Here is a 24,845-nt window from a genome sequence, read left to right as displayed (position 1 = left end):
TTTGAAAGCACATCTGACTTCAGAGTACTTAGATCATTCAACTATGACAAAATACATATTCGTTCAAGTTTATTGAATCAAGATTCATTAGTTTCATTTACAGAGACTTTCCACAAAGGAATCCTAAATTTACCAGTTTTGTCTTTTTGTCTAAACAAATAATAGGAAAAAAATCTCCCCCATTAAAGTTATAGAGAACTTTCCAAATTACATAAAAACATGTCTTATTTATACCCAAAAGGGAGCTAGAATAGGACCAAAGTATAAGAAGTTAATGGGTTGATCCCCAATTTTGTTGTTTATACTTCGAAATCATAGTAATAGCAAGGACATTCCTTCATGCCTACAGTTGTATCTTTAATCTAAATTCATTATAAATTAACACAAGCGTGGTATTTAAAAAAAACTCAATGGAACTTTCAAACATCTGACTCCCATTCTGTATATCAATGCCTGTGACTTTAGAAGTCCTCAGCCCAATTTTGCTATAATAAAACTAATTTTAAGGTGAAAGACCCATGGCATAAATAATAGTATTCTTCAAGGTAAATCAGTAACTTTAGGCTTTAGACATAGGCATATCTGTAGATTTGGTTCATATATATATTTGGGGAAAGGGAGGAGGAAAAGGATTTAAAATACCTTCTCCATCACCTATTCTGATCTCTTTTTTCAGGAAAAAAACTGATAAAAAGATAAAATGATGATATGTAGCTAGATTGATAGATATCCCAGTTCTCACAAAGGAAGTTTCCCATCATTAATAATTGTGGGTTGTTTTTTTTTTTTCATTTCCAAGCTGGCTACCCCAATTATTTTCTAAGGACACATATATTAAATATGTGTACTAGCCCTGCCAGTCTATGTAGGGCTCTTCCTTGGAAGATGGACACCTACACCAATGTGTATAATATACTGAGATAAGTGCTGTAATAGATGCATTTACAAAGCACAATGGAAATATATAGGAGGGGCCCAACTTTTCCTGGAAAAGCTTCAGAGAGGGAGGAATGTTTTCTGTTGGGTGTTAAACACATTGTGTTCACCAGATGAAGGTATGATTTTAGGCACAGGGAGCCCAGTGGAAGAGGTGTGTCAGAAGATGAAGCAGAAAGTGAGCAGGGAATGGGACAACTAGCAACTCAGTGACAATTTTAAAAGGATAACTGGAGAGATGGATTGTAGTGAGGAGAGACTGTAGAACAAGAAAGCTATTATGGCAAACCAAGGAAGAAGTTAAAGAAGTTATGGTAAAACAGAGGAGATTAATTACAAAGATATTTAGGAGGGAGACTTCACAGGACTTACTTACCTTGGACACATCTCAGAGTCAATAAAATAGACTAGTTGAAAATAACCATGATAACTTCTTTTTGTTGATATATAATTGACATATAACATTAGTTTCAGGTGTACAACATTATGACTTGATATTTGTGTATACTGAGAAATGCCACAGTAAGTCTAGTTAACATCCATCACCTCACATAGTTACAATATTTTCTTAACATGAGAACTTTTAAAATCTACTCTCTTAGCAACTTTCAAATATATAGGACAGTATTACTATAGTCACCATGCTGTACATTACATCCCCATGGCTTATTTATTTTGTAACTAGAAGTTTACCTTTTGACCATCTCTATCCATGATAACTTCTAATTGGAAAAACATAAATGGCAGAAACAGTGAGATATATTAAACTTCTAGACTTGTCCAAAAAGTTATGTGTCAGCTTCTCTATTTTGTAGTATCCTTCACTCATTATGCTCTATCTTTGCTTTCCAGTTTACCATTATGATAGTTTAAATTCAGTTAGTTTAACACTTTTTCTAACTTACATTTAACAGAAAATGGAAAACATTTACCAAAATAGTCTATGTAAAAAAAACTACAAAAAAGTAAGTAAGTAATCTCTTGGATTCTCAAATAAACCAGGAAAATTAAATATTTTATAATTATTTTTCCTTAGTCCTTTGACCTCCATTCCTTCTCAGAGAGAAGAAAAATACTTCTAAAATGTAGTGATCTGACAAATATACTTTTAAATATTAAGGAAAGAATAGTATGTCACAATCAGATTGTAGAGGAAAAAATCTAGTTTTTTTTTAATCAGTTCATTTTATCATGTAGTACTTTAAGAAATAACTACATGGGCATCTGGGGTGGCTCAGTCGGTTAAGCATCTGCCTTCAGCTCAGGGTCATGATCCCAGGGTCCTGGGATCGAGTCCCGCATCGGGCTCCCTGCTCAGCAGGGAGTCTGCTTCTCCCTTTGCCTCTGATCCTCACCCCACCCCCCGCCAGCTCCTGCTTGCACTCCCTCTCTCTCTCTCTCTTTCTCAAATAAATAAAATCTTGAAAGAAAGAAAGAAAGAAAGAAAGAAAGAAAGAAAGAAAGAAAGAAAGAAAAGAAAGAAAGAAAAAGAAAGAAAGAAAGAAAGAAAGAGGGAGGGAGGGAGGGAGGGAGGAAGGAAGGAAGAAAAAGAAAGAAAGAAAGAAAGAAAGAAAGAAAGAAAGAAAGAAAGAAAGAAAGAAAGAAAGAAAGAAAGAAGAAAGAACGAAAGAACGAAAGAACGAAAGAAGGAAAGAGAAAAAGAAAGAGAGAGAGAAAGAAAGTAGCTTGGGACGTCTGGGTGGCTCAGTCAGTTAAGCATCCAACTCTTGGTTTTGGCCCAGGTCATAATCTCTGGGCCTTGGGATAGAGTCCTGCGATGGGCTTTGCACTCAGTGGGGAGTCTGCTTGAGGATTCTCGCCTTCTGCCCCTCCCCCAATTCTCTCTCTCTCTCTGTCTCTAATAAATAAATCTTTAAAAAAATAAAAAAGAAATAGGGGCCCTTGGGTGGCTCAGTCGATTAAACAGCTGCCTTTGGCTCAGGTCATGATCTCGGGGTCCTAGGATTGAACTCCGCATCAGACTCCATGCTCATCAGGGAGTCTGCTTGAGATTCTCTCTCTCTTTCCCTCTGCCTCTCCCACTGTGCTCTCTCTCACTCTCTCTCAAACAAATCAATAAAATATTTTTTTAAAATAAGAAATAACTATAGCTTTGTAACATGACTATGTAACATTACTATAGAAGCTTCTGCCTTGCTAGGACAAGGTAAGACAAAACTATAATCATATGATCTCATTACTATTTTTTTATCTCATTACTATTAAAGCATGAGAAAGAAAACAGCATATTAGAAAGAGTAAGTATGTATCACATTCTCTATCTTACCTTCATTCAATATTATGTTGTTATGATTTATATTGTTGTATGTCATTCTAACTGCTGCATTGCAGTATGTCACATCTATCACATTTCTTATGTAGTGTGCTTGCATTAGAGATCTAGGCTTCCTTCACCTCCCTGCTACAAATAACACTGTAAGAAACAGACTTAATTTTGCTAAGTACAGTAAGATTGCTTTCTAGAATGACTACTTAGGTCTACGCTTTCATTAGCAGTACAAAAAAAAATTAGTTCTCCCCACACTTTTGCCAATGTTTGCTAATGACTCCCTTTCTTATTTTTGCCATTCTGAGTGAAATGAATGATGATTTTTGATGTATGAATTTGCACCTCTTGCATTACTGGTAAGTTTGGACATTTCTTCATACACTTGAAAGCCATTCATAGTTCCTCTTCTATGAATTGCCTAGTCATGCTAGTTACCAATTTTGCAATTTTGGTTCCTGTTTTATATACTCATTATAGAAATTAAAGTCACATGTACACATAAACTTCCCATGTTTTACATAGATAACTAAGTATTTTAAGTATGTGACTATGTATGCAAAGCACCTGCCTGTGAATAGGCTTGCAAAGGTGCTTTTTTTTTCCCTTTCTAACTTAACCTAACAATTGTAAGGCATTATTTATCAGAAACTTTATTCTTCAATATTCACATTGCCTGAGAATTTACACTAAGTGAAAAATTTACCTGAGATGAGAATCTACATACAGAACATTGGGAATCTCTAAAGTTTCCACAACAGCAGAATAGTGAAGTAAATTCTATTAGAAGAATATGGTAGAATATACTGTTGCCAATAAAACTATAGTTACAAAGGTTGTATAATAATTTATTTCAGAAACATTTACTGAGTGCTTATGGAGTACCAAGTATCACATTAGGTGCAAGGAATACAGACATTACATTTCAGCTCCACACAAAGAGCTCATCATCTAGTGAAGAGAACACACATGCAAACAATTATTATAAATTCTTTGCATACTGTATAGACATGCTTACATGCAATGTGCTATGAGAACCCAAATGACAGGAAACCTCTTCTGGGTGAAAGGGAAGTGCTTTGAAGATGAGTCTAAAGTTAAGCTGAATTTTAAGGGATACACATTTGTCAAGTGCTCCAGCAGAGGAGGGAAACTGCCTCCTGGGAAGAAAAGGAAAGCATATGCAAAGGCACTGAGGTGTGAAGGAGCATGGCCTGTTTGGGGAACTCGCCACTGTTTCTTACTACTACAATCCTGGATAGGTATCCAACTCTTGCTGGAGTGAGTTTGAAGGCTGGGAAGATACACAGGAGGCACGTGATGAAAGATTTTTGTGCCCTTCTTTGGAGGCCTCCAGATACTGGATACATAACTACCAGAGGCTTATAAGCACAGATATCAGGCCTGGGCCTGGGAGTTGGGGATATGGTGGTGTACAAGATAGACAAGCCTCTATTGAAGGGTGTGAAGTGAAGAACTGACAATCTCATCTAATATTTCAATGGTTAAACTAGGTGCAGTGTGGAATAAAGAGCAGGAATTGAAGCACAGAAGCTAGTTACATTATTAATAGATGTAATAAACCAGACCCGAACTACAGCAAAAAAGTAGTTATGATATAATTATGGGAAGTAAAACATGCAGATACAAATGTGTGGTAATTAGCATAATCATCTTTTGAAGAGCACTTCACAGTATAAAAACTTTCAAGCGAATGGTCTAATTAACTCTTACAGTGGTCTCTGTGAATAATATTATCATTGCCTCCATTTTTTAGGTAGGTGCTGAGCATCGTGCCCAAGGAAAACAGCCAGGGAATAGAACAGAGATGCTGTCTTAATTCATTGATTTGATGTTCATTCATTTATTCACCATTTAATGAATAACTTGTGCTGTGTGTCAGACACCACTCTATGAGCAGGAGGAGTGGGGTGAAATTCCAGCAAAATAAAGCCTTCTTCCTACAAGAGACTGCAGTCTAGAGAAAGAAACAGATGAGCCAACAGCCAATTACAATGCAGGGCAATGGGCATTCTGATCAGGGCTAAGCCAGAACTGCCTGTCCACTCAGAAATGTGTGAAGTATAATAAAAACATAAAGCCAAACCAGAAAGGAAAATCCGTTGTGTGAAGGCTGGCAGGCCTGGAATTTATGTGTTTTCTTAAAAGTCACTTAATGTTGCTATGATGGCACTTCTACAAGGCTAAAGCCAGACAAAGAAAAGAGAATCATCATCAAATACAGAGCAAAGATGACTTCATGGCAGCCATTTCATTTCTTTCTATTGACAGAGCTCACAGAAACAATATATGTGGTAACTCACAGGTAAATATCTGAAACAAATGAGATAGCTATGTAGAATTTCCCCCAGTTTAAAGAGCCAAGTGTTTAATAATTAATACCAGCAAATAGACTGAAGAGGTGAAACATAGTAAAATATCAAGAACTAAGGAAACTGGATCAGGTAACATTGTTTGCACTGAAGGATAAACATGTCAAATTGGACTTAATTACCAATGATGCCTACAGCTTTGCCGGCTGTATCATAATTCAAATCACTCCTCCACTTCTTCACCAAAATACGTTTGAGAATTTGTTTTGTGATACATGAGAACATCATGTAAAAAGTGCCCATTCTAGACTGAGTTAAAGAAAAAACACAAATTCATTTTCAGTATTGCATAAGGACATTACCCACATAATGCTCAAGTAAATTAAGAATTAGAGTATTTGCCTATTAGAGGTAAATAGAGAGTTCGGGGTTTGGGGACCTGCGGGTAGGGGTGGGTGGGATGATTGCCTGGAAGACCAAACCATTATTTTATTATTAATTTCACTGTGTAGGTTTTGTCTTTAGTAGTGCACATATTGATCAGAATGTTCATCAGTTATAAGTCGAAGGGACAACGTCATTTGTCTTTGATGAAGCCGTGGTGGATTCTAGGGAGAACACTGGAGTTGAAGCTGGTAAGTCCATGTTTGGGTCTACCTCTTGCCAGCTGTGTGCCCTTGGGCACGCCACTTAATAGTTCTGAAATCCAAATGCCTCAGGCAATTTCACACAGAGTTGTTGTGATGTTTAAGTGAGATAACATGTGCCAGCAGCATTTGCAAAACAATAAAATGTCACATAAATATCAGTTATTTATTACCCTATGTATAATTGTAAAGGGCATTATTAAACTCTAATCAAAACCAAAACGGTTAAGTTTTTTTAAAAAAAATTCTTCACTAGACGCAGGCTTTATCTGCTTTCATTACCTTGTCACCTCATAATATTCATGTTGAAGCTTTTTTTTTTTTTTTTGGAAGATGTAGGGTCATAATTGATGGGCTCCAACAGAACACAACCCAGAACTTTGGAGAACAAGGAAAAGATTAACATTTTTCAAGTACTATAGGGAAACTGCAGTAATTAAAGAGTATGTTTTCTGAGAATTTCGATACTCAACACCTCCACATAATTAACTATTCCTATGTCCCTTTTTGGTTTGGGTTAGTAATTTTATACTCTTCTTAAGGGAGAGAAACAAAGGTTAAGTGACTGATAGAAAGCTCAAGCTAGAAACAATCCTTAGATCTTCAGACTCTGAATCCAGGCCTGTATTAGCTATGTCATAATAAACCTTTCAAGTTGCCACTGACCCAAATAAAACATCGGCCCATTTGTGCCACTGTTCCTTTATCTGTTGTGCCTATTTGAAATATTACCTTGTTTCATAACAGATAAAGAGAGTGACCTAAAGCAGGCACCCATTCCTTCCACTACCACCTCTGTACCTTGAGAGATGCAAGCCACATCTAAAAAGCCTCAATGAGAAAACTTTCTGTGAAAAAAAATGGCAAATAAAGCACTTCTAAGTATTAAAAAGAAGAAAAATTTTAGGGTGAAGTTTTTTTCTCATTAGATAGAGTCTTATAATTGGCAAGTTGAAGTTCTGACAGGGGTAACACTAATTGTTTCCTTGAGTTCCATGATAAGCCTATTTAGGGGAAAATACATGTTCTCTGGTTACTACATAAGTAGTTCCATTATAGGCTCAGAGATAACAAACAACAACAGTAATAATTACGTAGCACATACTGTGTGTCCTATGCATTTTACATATTACCCCATTGTCCCTACATATCACCAACACCATCTCCGGGGTACAAAAAAAGTACAAAAAAAGTAGCCAATATTTATCCCACTCTTACCCTTCAGGTAACAATAGTAATCTTGAGGAATCTCTGAAGCAGCTCCTAAGGACCAGCTTCCTGGTCCTAGCAAAACCACCATCTAGAAAACAAGCAGAATAATTTTAATCCCCTCCACTGGGTATTTAGTACCAAGAGGCAGGAGACATCCTGAGAAACAAAATTTTGTGAGAAATATAAGAAAGAAATTTCCTTCCAGATAATATACAAATGAGAACCTAACTTTTCCTGCTCAAAATTGAGGGAGGTCAATGAAATCCTACTTACCCCAAGTGCAAAAGGCCTTTTGCAGCAGATAGATTTTTGTTAAGTGTTAGCAGAATCATTCACATTGAAAAAACATCTGCTTCCCAAAAAGTGCACTTATTTGTGCCATAGAAAATAGGACGAGAAATAACTAGAGCCAGTAGAAATACAGGCACAATAGCTAGATGCTTCACAGATGGCATCTGAGCAACTGCAGACATAAACAAAACCCTCTGCAAAAAGGATATGGGCTCGGGTTCAAGGAAGTGATCAGCATGTGGGTCTGTAAGATGTGTGGGCCAGTACAGATCATGGAAGTGAAGACTCAAAGCCAGAATGATGACCGGAGGGGGTCTTGTATGACCCTGTTCTCCAACAGTATTCCAGTGGGTGAGCAGGTAAACAGCAGACTGTTTGCTGTTTTGTTTTATTTTGATTTGTTTTAACTTAAAAGTTGAATTTGGTTGTTTAGAAAACTGTCTAGGATGAATTCAGTTCTCTCTAACCAGTCTTTTGCTGAACTTAGGAATCTATTGTCATATGCTGCTTTCATGTCTTGTTAGGGAGAAGAATTCCCCAGCCTGTTGTGACCAACCCATATTGTGGCCACGATTTTGAGAGGTCCATGTGGGGCAGTGCAGGCATGTAGCCCTTTTGAAAAAACGCTTTCCTTGAATCAGCATACCCTTCTTGTTTATATCCTGATCACAGAGCATGAAGAGAGAGCAGGAGGGGTTACTTGTACTAACCCCATAACCCTTCACAGAGCAAGAAGCAGAAATCACCGCACAAAAGCAAACGCACAATAGCCTGACCTAATTCTGAAGCAGTTTTCATTAACTCATAAACTAAACTTGAAATAACACCCAATCTCAACAGAATTATAACTTACTTTTTCATTGCACAACACTGTGTTGAATCTAGAAATAAAGGGATAAAGGCACAGTTTGTCTTTTGAACTGGCCAAATATGGCTGATATGAAAGTAACATAATTCCAAAACAGTAATCATAAAGCTTTGTGTAATTATTTAAGGCTATATCAGATGATAAAGCTCCAGTGACTTAATTCCATTAAATATCTACTTTATAATGCTAAATGCAGGTGAAGTACATTATTGTTGCTATTTAAAATAAGAGGAAATGTTAAGCTCTTCAGAGACTATAAAACGGTGGAGGCAGATTTTCATACTTATAACTCGATATGACTATTTCTACAGAATAAGAATCTGGCTTAAGTTGTGTAATCATTTAAAAGGTCCCAGTGTCTCCTTCCTGGCTCTCTTCTCACCTCTCAAATGTCAAAAACACATTTCCTGACACAGCTGAGATGCATGTCAGCTCCCTATCAATGAAAAGTAAGAATGAGAACTTTGACACAATGGCCATCAACAGCTCTCTGTGGACCGCCACTGTTTGGAACCTGTTTCTCTCTCTCGTGATGAAACATCTTGGTCTGGTGCCTCTCCTCTCGGTTCTATACCCTTTTCAAGCAATAGTTTCTTTGTGGGACCTTTCGAGATTCCAAATAAGCCATGCAATTTGTCTCTACTCTCAGCCACTACTTGGTTTTGGAACACAAAACCATTTCTTAAGATGATCAGGAACCAAAATAATCAAACCCTTAATTGTCTAGCATTCCTGTAATTCTGCAGTGACTGGAAACCTAAAAAAAAAAAAAAATATGTACCCAGGGAAATAATCCCATGTGTAAATGTTAAGCTTAGTGGAAGTTTAGGAATAAAATGATAAATAATGGAAAACTAAATTAGGACAGAAGTAATGGGGTTTTTACCTTCAGGACTAAGTAGGGTTGTATCATTTTGCCTTGTCATTTTATTTAGTGAACTCAATGTTCATTTATTTACATAACTAGCATATGAGCTAGGACCCTGGGATCATGACCTGAGCCAAAGGCAGACGCCTAACCAACTGAGCCATCCAGGCGCCCCATAAATAGGTTTCTTTAACAGCAGGACTTCTCAGGGTCTTTGTAATCAAAGCTCATGTGTATTGTGACTCTCACAGGGAAGTTTTAATACGAGTGATTGCACTCATTCATTCATTCATTTAGCATATTTTTAGTGTCTTACATGTGTCAGGCAGCGTTCCCATTTATTCAGACTTGAACAGAGAACAAGAAGTCAGGGTCTCTTTTCCATGGAGTTCTCCACTGACAAAGTTTTTTACATTATCATTATTTAATTTTTTTTTAAGTTTGAGTATAGTTGACACAAAGTGTTAAATTAATTTCATTAATTTCAATAAATATTTGCTATTAGCATTTATGGTAGTGATCAGGCATCCAAGTACCTCTAAATAGGAGTGAAAACAGAGGCAGAAGAAGAGACAGGTACATAGTATTGTATATAATATTAATTTTTTAAAATTTTTTATTATTAATGTTAATCACCATACATTGCATCATTAGTTTTTGTATATAATATTAATTGAAAAATATTCAGGGCAGGGGTGCCTGGATGGCTCAGTCAGTTAAGCAGCTGCCTTCAGCTCAGGTCATGATCCCACAGTCCTGGGATGGAGCCCCACGTTGGGCTCTCTGCTCAGCGGGGAGCCTGCTTCTCGCCCTCCCTGTCTACCGCTCTGCCTACTTGTGCTCTCTCTGTCAAATAAATAAATAAAATCTTTAAAAAAATATTCAGGGCACAGTATTCCAAAGAGATATCCATTGGAAAAATATACTGTGTGCATGGTGACAGACGGTAGCTACATTTGTGGTGAGCACAGCATAATTATATATAAAGATACTGAGTCGCCAGGTTGTACAACTGAAATTAATGTAACATTGTGCATCAGCTATACTCAAATTTTTAAAAAATTTAAATAATGATAATGAAAAAAACTTTGTCAGTGGAGAACTCCATGGAGAAGAGACCCTGACTTCTTGTTCTCTGTTCAAGTCTGAATAAATGGGAACACTGCCTGACACATGTAAGACACTAAAAATATGCTGAATGAATGAATGCAATCACTTGTACTAAAACTTCCCTGTGAGAGTCACAATACACATGAGCTAATCAAAGACCCTGAGAAGTCCTGCTGTTAAAGAAACCTATTTATGGGGCACCTGGGTGGCTCAGTCATTAAGCATCTGCCTTTGGCTCAGGTCATGATCTCAGGGTCCTGGGATCGAGCCCCGCATCGGGATCCCTGCTCAGCGGGAAGCCTGCTTCTCCCTCTGCCTCTGCCCCTCCCCCTGCTTGTGCTCTCTCTCTTTCTCTGTCAAATAAATAAATAAAATCTTTAAAAAAAGAAAAGAAACCTATATACTTTCTTTTTTAACTTACATTTTTAAAACTCACCTGACACAGAACATGTTTTTTTTTGGGGGGGGGAATTCTTCATATTTCAATGAGCTGATATGTTAAGAAATGTACCTAAGGAATAGAAATTTAGGGATGATCCATTAAGTGCAGCATACTGACCCAGAACATACAGACAATTTGTATCCTCAAAGAGCTTAGAGTCACATGGTAAAGACTGATACATATCTATGAGATATATATACATATATCTCATTATGATAAAAGAAAGACCAAGATGAAACATTTTATATTATCATATTTAAAATATACATTTTATATATTATACTACTATAAATGCCATATTAGTATAAATATATTAGTATAACATAGTAACAACTATTGTACCTTATGTTATAATCTATCATAAAATATTAATTAGTACTGTGATCATATAATATTAGACTAATATAATATAAATTTTATTGAAGGCTAGAGGCTCTTGTAGTAGAACCAAACTTACAGCGGGAGAGTAACAGGAGCAAACAACTTTTTTTCTTTTTAATTTATTTTTTTTTAATGTTTTATTTATTTATTCATGAAAGTCAGAGAGAGAGAGAGAGGCAGAGGCAGAGGGAGAAGGAGGCTCCCCGCCTAGCAGGGAGCCCAATGCGGGACTCGATCCCAGGACCCTGGGATCATGACCTGAGCCGAAGGCAGACACATAACCATCTGAGCCACCCAGGCGCCCCAGGAGCAAACAACTTTTTAAAATGAACTCTCAGTTTAGTATAAGATTTTAGTGAATTAAATATATAAAATGAAATGAAATTCTCATTTCTCTTCTAAATCTTCCCACTTTTCTATTATATACAAGATCACCTTGAAATCAGATCATTCCAATGAATCCTTTATCATGTACAAGTCATAGCATCTTATTTTTGAGTTGCAGGGTGAGCTAGCCATCAGTTAGTATAAATTCTCAATCACAAGATGACTAAAGAAACACCTGGTTAATTATCTTTTGCTCCTTGCTCATGTTATACACAATATTGTTCCCAAAAAATTCAAGAAAGCTTATACAAACACATATACTCCAATATGCACAGCTGCTCAGAGGTAAAGCTAAAATTAAAAGTTTGAGGCATTCTAACTGCAATCACTTTTCTGACGTTCATAAAAAGATATAGCATGTCCCAATCATATGCTATCTCTAAAGTGTTACTCTATTTTTTTTAAATATCGCTGTTGAAAATCCTAATGGAACAACACCTATATAAAAAGGCATCAGGGCTTGGACTCAATCAAAAGTGAGAAGCAGAATTCTGGTCCTGGTGGCAGTAGACACACGTAAGGGTAATAATAACAAACACCAATGATTAAGTCCACACAGCTTACAAGACATGTCCCTAAAAAGTCCCCCACAAGATAGAAGAAAACTAATCTTTGTTCATCCAGTGAGCAACTATATTCTAGATGGAGTGTTTGAACCTTTACATCCATGATACCATGTAGTCCTCCAACAATATTTACAAGTTCGCATGATACCTTAATTAAAAATACAAACGCTGGGGGTTTGGAGAACAATGGTGACCATTTCCAAATCTCCTCCTCACCCTCCCAAAACAATAAAATCAACAAGGTAAGAATCAATCCACACAGACCCATGGCTTCAGCATTAGATAGACCACACTCCAAGTTCAAATTATACATAAGTAAAAAAAAAAAAAAGAAAAACACATTCCAAAAGTTTCTACCACCTGTCCACGCTGCAACCAGCCCGTGGATACAGAGAACAATGGAGGGGAAACTGAAAAGGTTCTGTGAAAGAGCAGAGGATCTACTTAGAGGAAACACAGGCAAAATATCCGCAGGAAAAGGAAGTGAAACTGCAAACACAAAAATGATGTAAAGAGGTGTGGACTTGGTAGTTCATGGGCCTGGCAATGGGGAAGGAAGTTGGAATGTCAAGGGACCAGAAGTGGTGAAACTCATATGAAGTAACATTTCTGAAATTCTATAGGTGGGAGATGAGGATAGGGGACAATAGAGAGTTTGGGCTTGTTTAATGGAATTCCATAGTTTGTGTCATGAGGCCATCCACAGAAGGATGCATTTTCAACTCTGGCCCCACTCAGGAATCAGGAGACGTAAAACATTCTGTTACCTGACTCTTTCCAATCACAGCAGAGGTACATATCAGAGAATAGACTCTCCAGTTAGAAAGTTGACCGGCAGTACTAAACAAATGAGGGAAGTCAATGCTAGAGAAATAAATGGCTCAAGATATTCCACAGGGCTTATGAAGGGGAAAAATAAAATAAAAACTTCCATAGTCATGGTATTAATCAATATTTAGAGATCTTAGAGCAGTTGCAGTAATAGAGACAAAGTATTTTCTGCAAATAGAAACAGGTCCACTGAAACAAAGAAAAAAGGCACACAAGAACATGAGATAAACAAAATCAGGAGGCGCCTGGGTGGCTCAGCTGGTTGGGAGACTGCCTTCAGCTCAGATTATGATCCTGGAGTCCCGGGATCGAGTTCCGCATCGGGCTCCCTGCTTAGCGGAGAGTCTGCTTCTCCCTCTGACCCTCCCCCCTCTTGTGCTCTCTCTCTCTCTCATTCTCTCTCTCAAATAAATAAATAAAATCTTTAAAAAAAAATTAGGGGTGCTTGGGTGGCTCAGTCGTTAAGCATCTGCCTTCGGCTCAGGTCATGATCCCACGGTCCTGGGATCGAGCCCCGCATCGGGCTCCCTACTCCGCAGGAAGCCTGCTTCTCCCTCTCCCACTCCCCCTGCTTGTGTTCCCTCTCTCGCTGTGTCTCCCTTTCTGTTAAAATAAATAAAATCTTTAAAAAAAATTTTTTTTTAATTAAAAAAAAAAAACAAAATCAGGAACACACAGAAATAAGATCATAAATACCTGTGTAAGACCAGAATGGAACAATTCTCTTATCCATATACTTTCTTGCCCATAACCATTTTTATCAATTCTTGAATAAAATGACTTGAGGTTTGCAACATATGTTCTTTAAGTTGTTATATAATAATATTTAGTTAACTGAATAGAAGTCTATGTTTTGGTCATTCTCAAAGATTATGCATATCACCTTCATGAAGTTCTGGATTAAAGAATGTTTCTAAGTATTTATATTCAGCTGTCTGGGGCTGTGTGAATTCTACCTAATTACTACAATCATATTTTGGGGCCCAAAATATGGGGTCAGGAAAACCAATTAAGTTACACCCTTCAAAAAAAAATACTTTAGCCACATTTGTTTGTTTCCATGTGTTACATGTGACACCTTGACTTGTTAAGAACTTTAACTGAAATGGAAAGCAGCTAGTTTTGCAGAATACAGGTAATGATGTGAACAAATTTATTTCCATGTATTTGTTATGTATATCCAATTACAGTCACCTATTTTAAGTTGGTAAGATAAAGATATTTCTTTGTTTTCATCCAATAAAGTTTCATGCAAGACTGAATGAAGGGTCTATTTCCAGGAGACTGTTTTTGCCATTGAAAACTCTGTCTTCTTCAGGCATTTGCTGAATGATGCATTAGCAGGAGCTACAAGGATCACATTGTTTCACACCAAATAGCCTCTACACTTTGATTCATATATCACACATGTTCTGTTTCTTACATTTCTGTTTTCACACCCACTACCTAAGTGCAAAGGGATTTGAAGACAAGTACCACAGTTTTCTAACTTTCAGCTGCTTTGGTTGTATTGATGGAGGAAGTTATGGAACATGTAGAAAATAGAATCAAGATTAAGGAGATCATATTTCTGTTTTATGCCCTGTGATACAGTGAAGTTCACCAAGTAACAATTACTCAAAACATTCATTTTAGATCATTTAGCTTCACTGAAAACCCCTTAAGTTGGCAAATACAATTTTTTAAAAATATTATTTATTCTAGAGAAGAAAGAGTCAGAGGTGTGACTTCATGGAATGTGAAGGAGGCTATCAATAACAATAAATGGTTGTTACATAAAAGAAATTGACGTCTAACTCACCTTATCTTTTTTTTTTATGTTATGTTAATCACCATACATGACATCATTAGTTTTTGATGTAGTGTTCCATGATTCAGTGTTTGCGTATAACACCCAGTGCTCCATGCAGTACGTGCCCTCTTTAATACCCATCACCAGGCTAACCCATCCCCCCACCCCACCCCCTCTAGAACCCTCAGTTTGTTTCTCAGAGTCCATAGTCTCTCATAGTTCGTCTCCCCCTCCGATTTCCCCCCCTTCATTCTTCCCCTCCTGCTACCTTCTTCGTCTTTTTTTTTTTTTTTAACATATAATGTATTATTTGTTTCAGAGGTACAGGTCTGTGATTCAACAGTCTTATACAATTCACAGCGCTAACTCACCTTATCTTTTGAGAAAGTTAAAACAAGGAAGTGAGTTTAAATGACTCCAGGAAAGTTTATTTCTTATAGATACTGAGATACAATAATGAGGACAGTTACATACTTTCTTAATGATGTTCAAAAATACCTGTGCATTCTACTAATGAGTCCTGAAATTTTTAGTAGTTATAGTGCCTAGTGATTCCCAGATTCTAAAAAGTTAATTAAACAGATAACCTTAGGGAGTCTTGTCTAATACTATTAATTCACATTTTATAAATTAACTTAAATTCCTGATTAACCAAATGAATAGGTAACATATGGTCACCTCCCTAATTAAGGCTGTACTCTTAAAATAATAGAACTAATTTTATAATGGAAAGGACCCTAGTAACCAAATAACCAAATAAGCCCTTTAATTCTATAGAGGATGGAAGTGAGGCTAGGAATATTACAGACCTTTTCAATACCATGTAGAGTAATAACTAATTCTGTATAGCGCAGGAATCCTGGTTTCCAAGTTCATGGTTTTTGCCCCTACACCTCATCTGCTACTTTATCTGAAACTACAAATTTATTATATGGACATACTGCTCTTTGTCTGATCTACCTTGGAGGCAACCTTCCTAACCTCCAGAGTGCCTGGAAAAAGACTTAAGTATCTGTTCTCAAGCCAATGCACAATGTTTTTTGCATAATTTTTTAATGACCAACATGGAGCATGTAGAGTGAAACAACAAAACCAGTACTATGTCAATGTTAACAAAATGAGAATGAGAAAAATCAAATAGAACGGCAAGGGGGTGACTTAGCCACAAATTAAATCAAGTTTATGATGGAATAAGGGAGAGGGTCACCAGAGACAGAGAGTACAATGCCTAAAACATAGGAAGCACTAAATAAATATTTTTAAATAAATCAAGAGAGCAATACAGAGTAAATGGTATCTATAAAGGACAAACATGTGGATTCTTGTCCACCCTCCTTTTATCTTTCTATCCTAATTCACAATTCCTCCTTAGCCACAGTTTGCCATCTGCTGAATGTCTACTTACCACGTGACTCTGCTCTACCAGATTCTACTTTTAATTTCTCCTTAGCAAAAATAGTCATGGAACAAGCTTAGCACTATTATCTTTATTCAATTACATTCTATTTTTCAACTTTATCAAAAACCTGAACAACCTATCAGAAGCACTGTCTAGTAAACCCAAAGACAGGCTGTCCAATGAAAAAATGCTTTGAAAACATATTTTTGACAAAGTAGGAAAAAATTCCATATAAATTTTTATTATATATGTACATATACATACAAATTTGACCACCCAAAGTAGATGGAGAATAAAATACTAAATATCACTTAGCATACAATGCCACTTAACCACATCTCACCATTCCAATGGTTGTAACATATATTGACATAAAACAAAAATTCTAATTTTTCCAAACAAGGGCTTAATTAAAATAGAAATTTGGTGTTCAAAAATCATTGACAATAAACACTAGGGCTTTTGATGGCTAGAATATCTGTCTTTAAAGAAATACAAATCTAAACAGAAACTTCAATTTGTCAAAGAATAAAGTCAAAATCCCACTGTTATGATTCATGAAATCCTTAAAGCATTTTCTAGACATTACAGGTGTAGATACCCATGATGCTCCCTTCAAGTAATCACTGACCACCTGGAAAAGAAGGAAGACAACCACTCTTAAAACGTAGAGGACCTGAATGCGAAGGGAGACCAACTGAAAGCTCTAAAGGAGGGGACAAGACTGTCAACATCAACAAAGCTGTGTCTAGAAGTCAAATCCATCAGTGTGGACTTGCCTAAGATAATCTGAGGAGCTACACTGTTAGCATCTTTCTTAGGCCCCTCAACAGGGGTTGGTGAGGGTGCAGAGAAAGGGGAACCCTCTTGCATTATTGGTGGGAATGCAAACTGGTGCAGCCACTCTGGAAAACAGTTTGGAGGGTCCTCAAAAAGTTAAAAATAGAACTACCCAAAACCCAGCAATTGTACTACTAGGTACTTACCCAAAGGATACAAAAATACAAATTCAGAGGGGTACATCCACCCTGATGTTTATAGCAGCATTATCAACAATAGCCAAACTATGGAGAGCCAGCCCAAATGTCCATCGACTGATGAATGGATAAAGATGTATTTTATACACACACACACACACACACACACACACACACACACACACACACGGAATACTACTCAGCCATCAAAAAGAATGAAATCTTACCATTTGCAATGACGTGGATGGAGCTAGAGTATATTCTGCTAAGTGAAATAAGTCAGTCAGAGAAAGACAAGTACCATATGATTTCACTCATATGTGGAATTTAAGAAACAAAACAGATGAACATATGGGAGGGCGGAAAAAGAGGGAGGGTAACAAATTATAAGAGACTCTTAATGACAGAGAACAAACTGAGGGTTGATGGAGGGAGGTGGGTGGGGGATGGGCTAGATGGGTGATGGGTATTAAGGAGGTCACTTGTTATGGGGAGCACTGGGTGTTGTATGTAAGTGATGAATCACTGGAATTCTACTCCTGAAACCAATACTGTACTTAATGTATGTTGAATAATTAGAATTTAAATAAAAATTTAAAAAGGAAAAAAATTTTGAAACTGAATTTTTTAAAGATTGATTTAACAGAGAGAGAGAGACAGCACAAGCAGGGGGAGCGGGAGAAGGAGAAGCAGGTACGGAGCCTGATTCGGGGCTCGATCCCAGCACCCTAGGATCATGACCTGAGCCGAAGGCAGACACTTAACCAACTTAGCCACCCAGGCGCCCCTTGAAATTGAGTTTTAGTGTTTCTTTTGTTTTTAATGTTTTCTGGTTGTTCAGAAAAACAGAGTACAGTGCAGTGTTCCTCATCTTCTTCCCCTAAACAAACACAAGATCCAGACCAGTCTCTGAGGTTGCCCAACGCAAGAGATGAACCTAGACATCAGCAACTAACTACAAAGGAAAGGTCTTCAATGTTAGGTCATCTTGGAAAACACATGTCTTTGGAGAAGACTGATATACCAATGCCTATATTTTCTCTTGTAAACAGTAACTGGGGAGTCTAAGCACACCTAAAGTCATCTAGCTTCTTTATATTTATTTATTTTAATTAAAGAGAGATTTCTTAGCTTCTGAGTCATTTGTATTAATTCATATGTATCTCTCCCTATTTATGTTTTGCTAAAAAAGTACACAGATAAAAAAAAATTTCACTCCTGCCACTTGAAAAACCTAAAACCATCTGGTTAGAGCTACAAATTTACTTTATGTGGGGCTCTATTATAATTAGTATTTGATGAAGAATTACAAAGAGACATATCTTGCCTGAAAGATAATTCTTTGCTATGGTCTTTCCACATTTCACATGTCACCAAATTTTTCCTTATGCATAAAATACTTTTATTTATTTGAAAAATAGCACAAGTCTCATTGGTAAAAAGTAGTCTAACAGAGACCATGTAATTCATAGGGTCCAAGTGATTTCCAACAAATACACATACCAACTGAATACCTGAAAAACAGATGACATTACCTAGGCCCTTTATCAAAGGCTCCTGATTGATTTTTAAAAGGTATGCCCCCAAACCATCTCACAAGTAATAAGGCTACAGCAATCTCCTGCATAATAGACACAGCAAATCCTGCTAAATCCTACCTTTAAATCAAATATTTGCACTTAGCACACATATTCTTGTCAGTGAATGTTCAATTCTCAGAAACATAATCTAAATGGAATTCAGACAACTGATGACATATGTCTATGGGGGAACCTGTGTAAGTTCAGAGGACTTACTAGAGCAGTGCCTTCAAAAAACCACCTTGATGTAATCACTGGAATTTTTTTTTTTTTTTTTTTTTGCTTTAACAACATATATGGGTTTTTTAAAAAATCAGACAGTGGAAGACATAATGGTTCAAAAAAAACCTGTGTTCTAATGTCCCTTGGTTTTGCATGAGAGTCATTCTTAAGGAGAAAAAAAAAACTGACAAAGTGAGAAGAACTGGTAGAATAAAGGAAATACAAAGCCTTGATTCTTCCCCTCTGGATATCCAGGATCTCATATGGTTCCATATCCTCCACAGGTTTTTGATTTTCAAAGAAAGGAATGTGTATTTTACCATGTGGTCGCTATATCCAGGCACAAACTTATGTTCCTACGTGATTTAATTTAATTCCCTTGAGTTAAAGATACCTGAAATGAATTACTTAATACTAAAAATTTATGATTGCTTTTGATTTTTTCTACTGCACTTTTTTTAGTAGTAGGAAAATAGAATTTTTGTTTTCTTATTAACGTGGTGAGGAGTTACCTACACCTACAAAAACCTCACGTTCCCCCATAGCAGTGAGTGGATAGCATTGAGGTACCAGCCGCACCTTTTAGAAAGAAACCACTGGGTTTTATATGCAACTGATAAATTATTGAAACACTACATCTGAAACTAATTGAACACTACCTCTGAAACTTTAAGTTGGTTAATTGAATTTAAATTTAAAAAAAAGTCTTTCCAAATCCAAGATTTCTAAAATCTTATTTAAAAATATATAATCCCAAATAGGATTTACCTATTTGGTAAATAGGTAAATTTACCTTCTACCTTTTTCTCTACCTGCTTGGTCCCTGTTGAGCACTAGTGTGTGACCTCAACAGAGAGGAAACTGGATTTTTTAAATAAAATTAAATAACCCAGATGCTGGCAGATACATAGGAAGCTGATGGAAGGATTGTCAAGCTAAAGGCAAAAGGATAACATTTTATCACTGACTCCCTGAAGTCAAACCCAATTTAAATGCACTATTCTTCTCTATCCACCATTATTTATTACCATAATTTTAATGTTTTTGGCAAAACACATGGCATGGCTCCAACCATAGCTCAGTAGCCATCTCTCCTATACTGGGCCTTTCAACCCTATTTTGATATTTTGTGTCTCTCTACCCTGCTTCCTAAAGTTATTGGTGCTTTTATCTTTTACCTACTCCCTCTTGATCAACTTTCATTTATCTTTAAAATGAGGATAGACCAAAAAATAAGTTAATTAATTAAATAATAAAATAAACGAGGATAGACAAACCAATATTATGCAATGAAAGTGTAAAGTAACCTCATGGTCACAGCTACCACAATTTTGGATGTGCTGTTAAGGTTTCCTTTCATTGAGACATTTTACACACAAAGAAATTCTAGGTAACTAACTACACAGGAAAATCCAAGGAAGAAAAGGGACCCAAAAATATGACATCGAGGAATTTGTGCAAGACTTTTATGCTATAGCAGATAGAGAGTTTTGTTCTTTCCCCTTTAAAAACAATAAAGAGTAATCATGTTCTGATAGAATAGCATATCAACGTTTAGAATGTGAAGTGCAAATAAAATACACTGGGAGGATCAACACATGTTAGGAACAGTATAAAATGCAGCTTGAACTAATAAGGGTTTAGATCTATTTAGCTATGCTAAATTGAAATTTATCTACAAAGGGAACTCTGGCTTTCCTAAGACTGTGGTTTAGATGCATTGAATGTTTAAGCAGATCTCACACTTAAATCACACTCTTGTGCTTAAGGGTACTGATGCTCTTGTGCACATGCACAAGACAGTGAAGTTAGGAACCACAGGTACACATTTATATTTTTACATCAAATTTAAAATTGTGAAAAGTAATTTTTCTATAAATGCTTTTTTCTCTAATTTCTATCTTTTGCTGTTGTTGCTTCCCTCTCCAATTATGAAAACTTCAGTGCAATTGTTGCCAACTTAAGGCATAGAAACAAACCTACTCTCAGACCAACTGGTGTAGCCCAAGGTCGTCAAAATCTTGTTTAAAAATATATCATCCTGACGGTGAACCGAGCTTGCTTTTATGCACCTCACAACGTACAACGCGCTCATCTTTCTGGCAGCATGTGTATGTTTGGGATGGAAAGTCCTCTGCACCAGGTCATTTCCTGTAACAATCACTTATATTTTGGTTGAGTCAGAGCACTAACATTTGCTTCACAGACCCTCTCCTTTACCAGCTCAACTTGGAGCTGAATGCGGTTCTTTTAGAAAATGCTGAATTTCCTCAGAGAGACCCTGTGGTAACATACAGGACTGTTCGTACAGCCAGAATGATGTGTGGTGTGACTCTTGCATACTGCCGGGTGGCACCAGCAAGCAACTAGCAGTCACTGTTGTCCCTAGAAAACCACAGGGATGAAGAACTGTCTTTGTGGGACTGTGTCAGAAGGAATTCCTGTTATCAGTTCCTGCCTCAGATATTCACTCATGATTCCTCATTTCACTCCTTGAACCTAAGCTTCACTCTAATGTGACGACTCAACAAAGAAGAAAGTGAGTGTCCCCACAGGAATGTCATCCTGGGCTGACACATGAACATTTCTTTGGTTACTGGAGCGTCGCATTCACACTGGGATAACTTCTCCCACCTCTAATATTTCACCAGCACTCACTGAAAGGTTGATACATTGGAAAGATGGAATCTCCTTCTCTGTGCAGTCCTCTCCCAGCCTCCCCAAAATTGCCATGCTGTATTATATAATACTTCCTTAGCTAGATTCCAAGAATTCTATAAGCTGTAATTTAATCCGAGGGAAACCAGAGGATATTAAATGATCTAAACTGTCTTAGCCAGAAATCTCTGATTTGGCTGCCCTTTGAAGTTTGTATCTGAAACTTTTTGATGTCTTAATATTGTTTTAGAAATTAGGGGGGAGAGTTGACTTTGTAAATCATTTTAGGATTGCAAAAATGACATTATGATGATGAGTGGCATAAAGCCTTAAAAAAAGTTTCTCTGAATATTAAATTAATCGCAAGCCAAGGCTGTCTAACATTAGCTCCTGATAACTTAGAGATCTTGTGGCATTCCAGATGCTCTATGAAACAGAAATATTCTGTCTTTATTATGAGCACCTTTCCACATCTGCAATTCTGTTATACAATAAAGTCTTGTTCTTTTGTTTCAAGATTGCCCTGGTTCATTTTTTTATTATTAATTTAAACCATGTGGGTAAAGGGTAATCCAGTAAGCCATAGGATTTCAGATCAGAGCTTTCATACAATCACATGTAACACCAAACATCTGGATATTTAGATGGATAGGGATAGGAAAAAAATTAAAAGAACCAAAGCACTGTCTGAATGAATAGATATTAATTGTGTATAATTTTATACACTTTGAATATAACATATTCTTAGCATAATTCTATAAACAATGGCCACTTTATAATAGAAATTAAAAATCATAACCCAGTTGCATCAGCCATATATAAATACATAATAACCAAATAGCTTTCAGTAAAAAGACCTTAAAATTATTATAAATTGCTTAAGTAACCTAGAATCACTTTTATTATATCTAAAAGCAAGTTTAACAATCCACTTAAAGAGAACATAATATACAAGTTTTCTTGGAGCACTGAGTCACATGGTTGTCTATTTAACATAAAACCTGTCTCAGAAACATTTTCCCCCTAAGGCACATTACTCAATTATACACAATAATTAATATTTGCCTTTGTCTATTTTTTGCCAATCCCTGCACTTTTCCTAACCCTATTCATAAAAGTTTTGATAAAAAGGAAGTCATGATGATGTACAATTGGAAAAAATTCTTGTTTCAAATTTTTACATTTTTCCAAGGTACCTAAAACTTAAGGACAATAAATAATGTAAAGGAAATTTTTAAGAATCTTGCTAATGAATGATTCCTATGTTTTAGAAGTCGTTTAAAGCAAAGCAAGAAGGAAGGTACACTTAAGAAGCAAAACTTGTCATTCTTAGTAAAATACTAGATTAATATTGTTTGTATTAAAATGAGACCAAGAATAGTAAAATGTCCTATTCAGTACCAAAGAGGGAGGCATAATAGGTCTATCCCCCAAAAAAGTTAAAGCTGAAAATCATATAAAATTATATAAAGTTCCTACTGCAGTCCAAATCAATTTATTTCCAATGCATGATGCAGATATCAAGGCAGCTCTTCTTGAAGGTTTGCCTGAATGGATGTTATTTGCATTCTGTAATCCAGATGCAGTGCATTTTACTGCATTTGCCAGGTGCGGACATTCAAAAGTAAAAAACCTAAAGATCAAAGAAACAAAGGCGGATCCTGCTGAAATGTTTAGCCACAAGTCATTCATATGACTAGAGACTTTTTGTTTCATGAGGTGTTTACATCCTTTGTTGTTAAAGCTATTTATTACCTTTGAAAACAGTTCACCTTCCTTTCTGGAATACTATAGAGTGTGATAGGGTCTTAATGTGTGTTAAGGGAACATCCATGATTGCAGTGGCAATCACCACCACTATTACTGCAAAAATAAATTCAACCTTTTGGGTTAAAATATAAAAACAGGTCAATGTTTTAACAAAGGGGGAGCTCAGGCCCATAAGTAATATGTGATATAAACTAGATAAATATGGAAACACAAAAGCTAAAGTAAATGGAAAGAAAAAGAAAGTTCTAAAACTCAACTAGCTCCAAAGGTAGTTGAACAAGAGGGGACTGAGCCACAGATTATAATTTCTGTAGCAGCGTGCTCTTTTTCTCCTGAGAGGCCTCAACAGAGTAGATCCTCTGACTTGGGCATCTCTTTATTCCTTAACTCAACAAGTATTTACTGAGTACCTGCTTTCTGTATGCCAAGCAATGTACACACCAGTGAAAACAAGCTCCCTCAAGGATCTTACAATCTACTGGAGGAGACAGACATTTTTTCAGTAGAGTAGGACAGGTGTTCGATGAAGCAAATTTCAGGCAGTCACACAAACATTAAGGAAGGAGACATGTAACTTTTTAGTTTTTTAGTGCATCTAAGCAGACTTCCCAGAGTGATTTCTATTGCCAGAGTAGAAAAATAAATATTGCACATTAGTCAGAGAAGGGGAAAGGGGTGAGGGACCCTGGCAGAAGGAAGAGATGGACAACTTCCCAGAGATGAGGCAATGCAACAAATATATGTAACCACACGCAGAAAATGAGGACCCTAAGACAAGCAATGGAGAGAGTTAATGTATGAAAGGGTGGGGGAACCCTCCAGATTATGAAGAATTTTATGTCTTTTTTCATCTCTACTACCCCAGGAAGGGAAAGTCATCTCAACTCACCCTGTACTGTTCCTTACTCAGTTCAACCTTAGGCAAGAAATTCTTAAGTATCATCTGAGAACTATACAGTCCTCCACTACCTGGTCCATACTGCACGATACACATTCTTCCAAAATACAGACTTGTTCTATTCAAAATGAAAGAAAAACACAGAGAACAGTTTACACTGGCATCCAAATATTTATTATTTACTCAAGGAAATAGATATTTTTTTAATCTTTAAGACAATTGCAAATAGCAATGGGGAAGGACTGGGATTCCACTGGAGCCTTTGCTCAAAAATAGAGAAACTATAAACTTAATCTCTTTGTAAACAAGCTTTCTTGTTGTTACTTATTTCCATTGTTATTATTTATTTTATTTTATTTTTTTAAGATTTTTTATTTATTTATTTGAGAG

General features: G+C 36.5%; 1 protein-coding gene across 1 annotated transcript in view; it reads right to left on the bottom strand.

The window, feature by feature from the left end:
• The window catches only part of LOC118548991 (uncharacterized), a 376,392-nt gene that overhangs the window by 334,904 nt on the left and 16,643 nt on the right, over positions 1–24,845 (bottom strand). Inside the window, exon 3 of the mRNA XM_078059356.1 lies at positions 7,422–7,503. Within this exon, the coding sequence (XP_077915482.1) occupies positions 7,422–7,503 (82 nt within the window). The remainder of the gene's footprint in view (positions 1–7,421; positions 7,504–24,845) is intronic.

This window comes from Halichoerus grypus, chromosome 12, assembly GCF_964656455.1.
Source record: "Halichoerus grypus chromosome 12, mHalGry1.hap1.1, whole genome shotgun sequence".
Classification (NCBI taxonomy): domain Eukaryota; kingdom Metazoa; phylum Chordata; class Mammalia; order Carnivora; family Phocidae; genus Halichoerus; species Halichoerus grypus.
The sequence above is the reverse complement of the archived record's forward strand: the minus strand, read 5'-3'. Positions and strand labels throughout refer to the sequence as shown.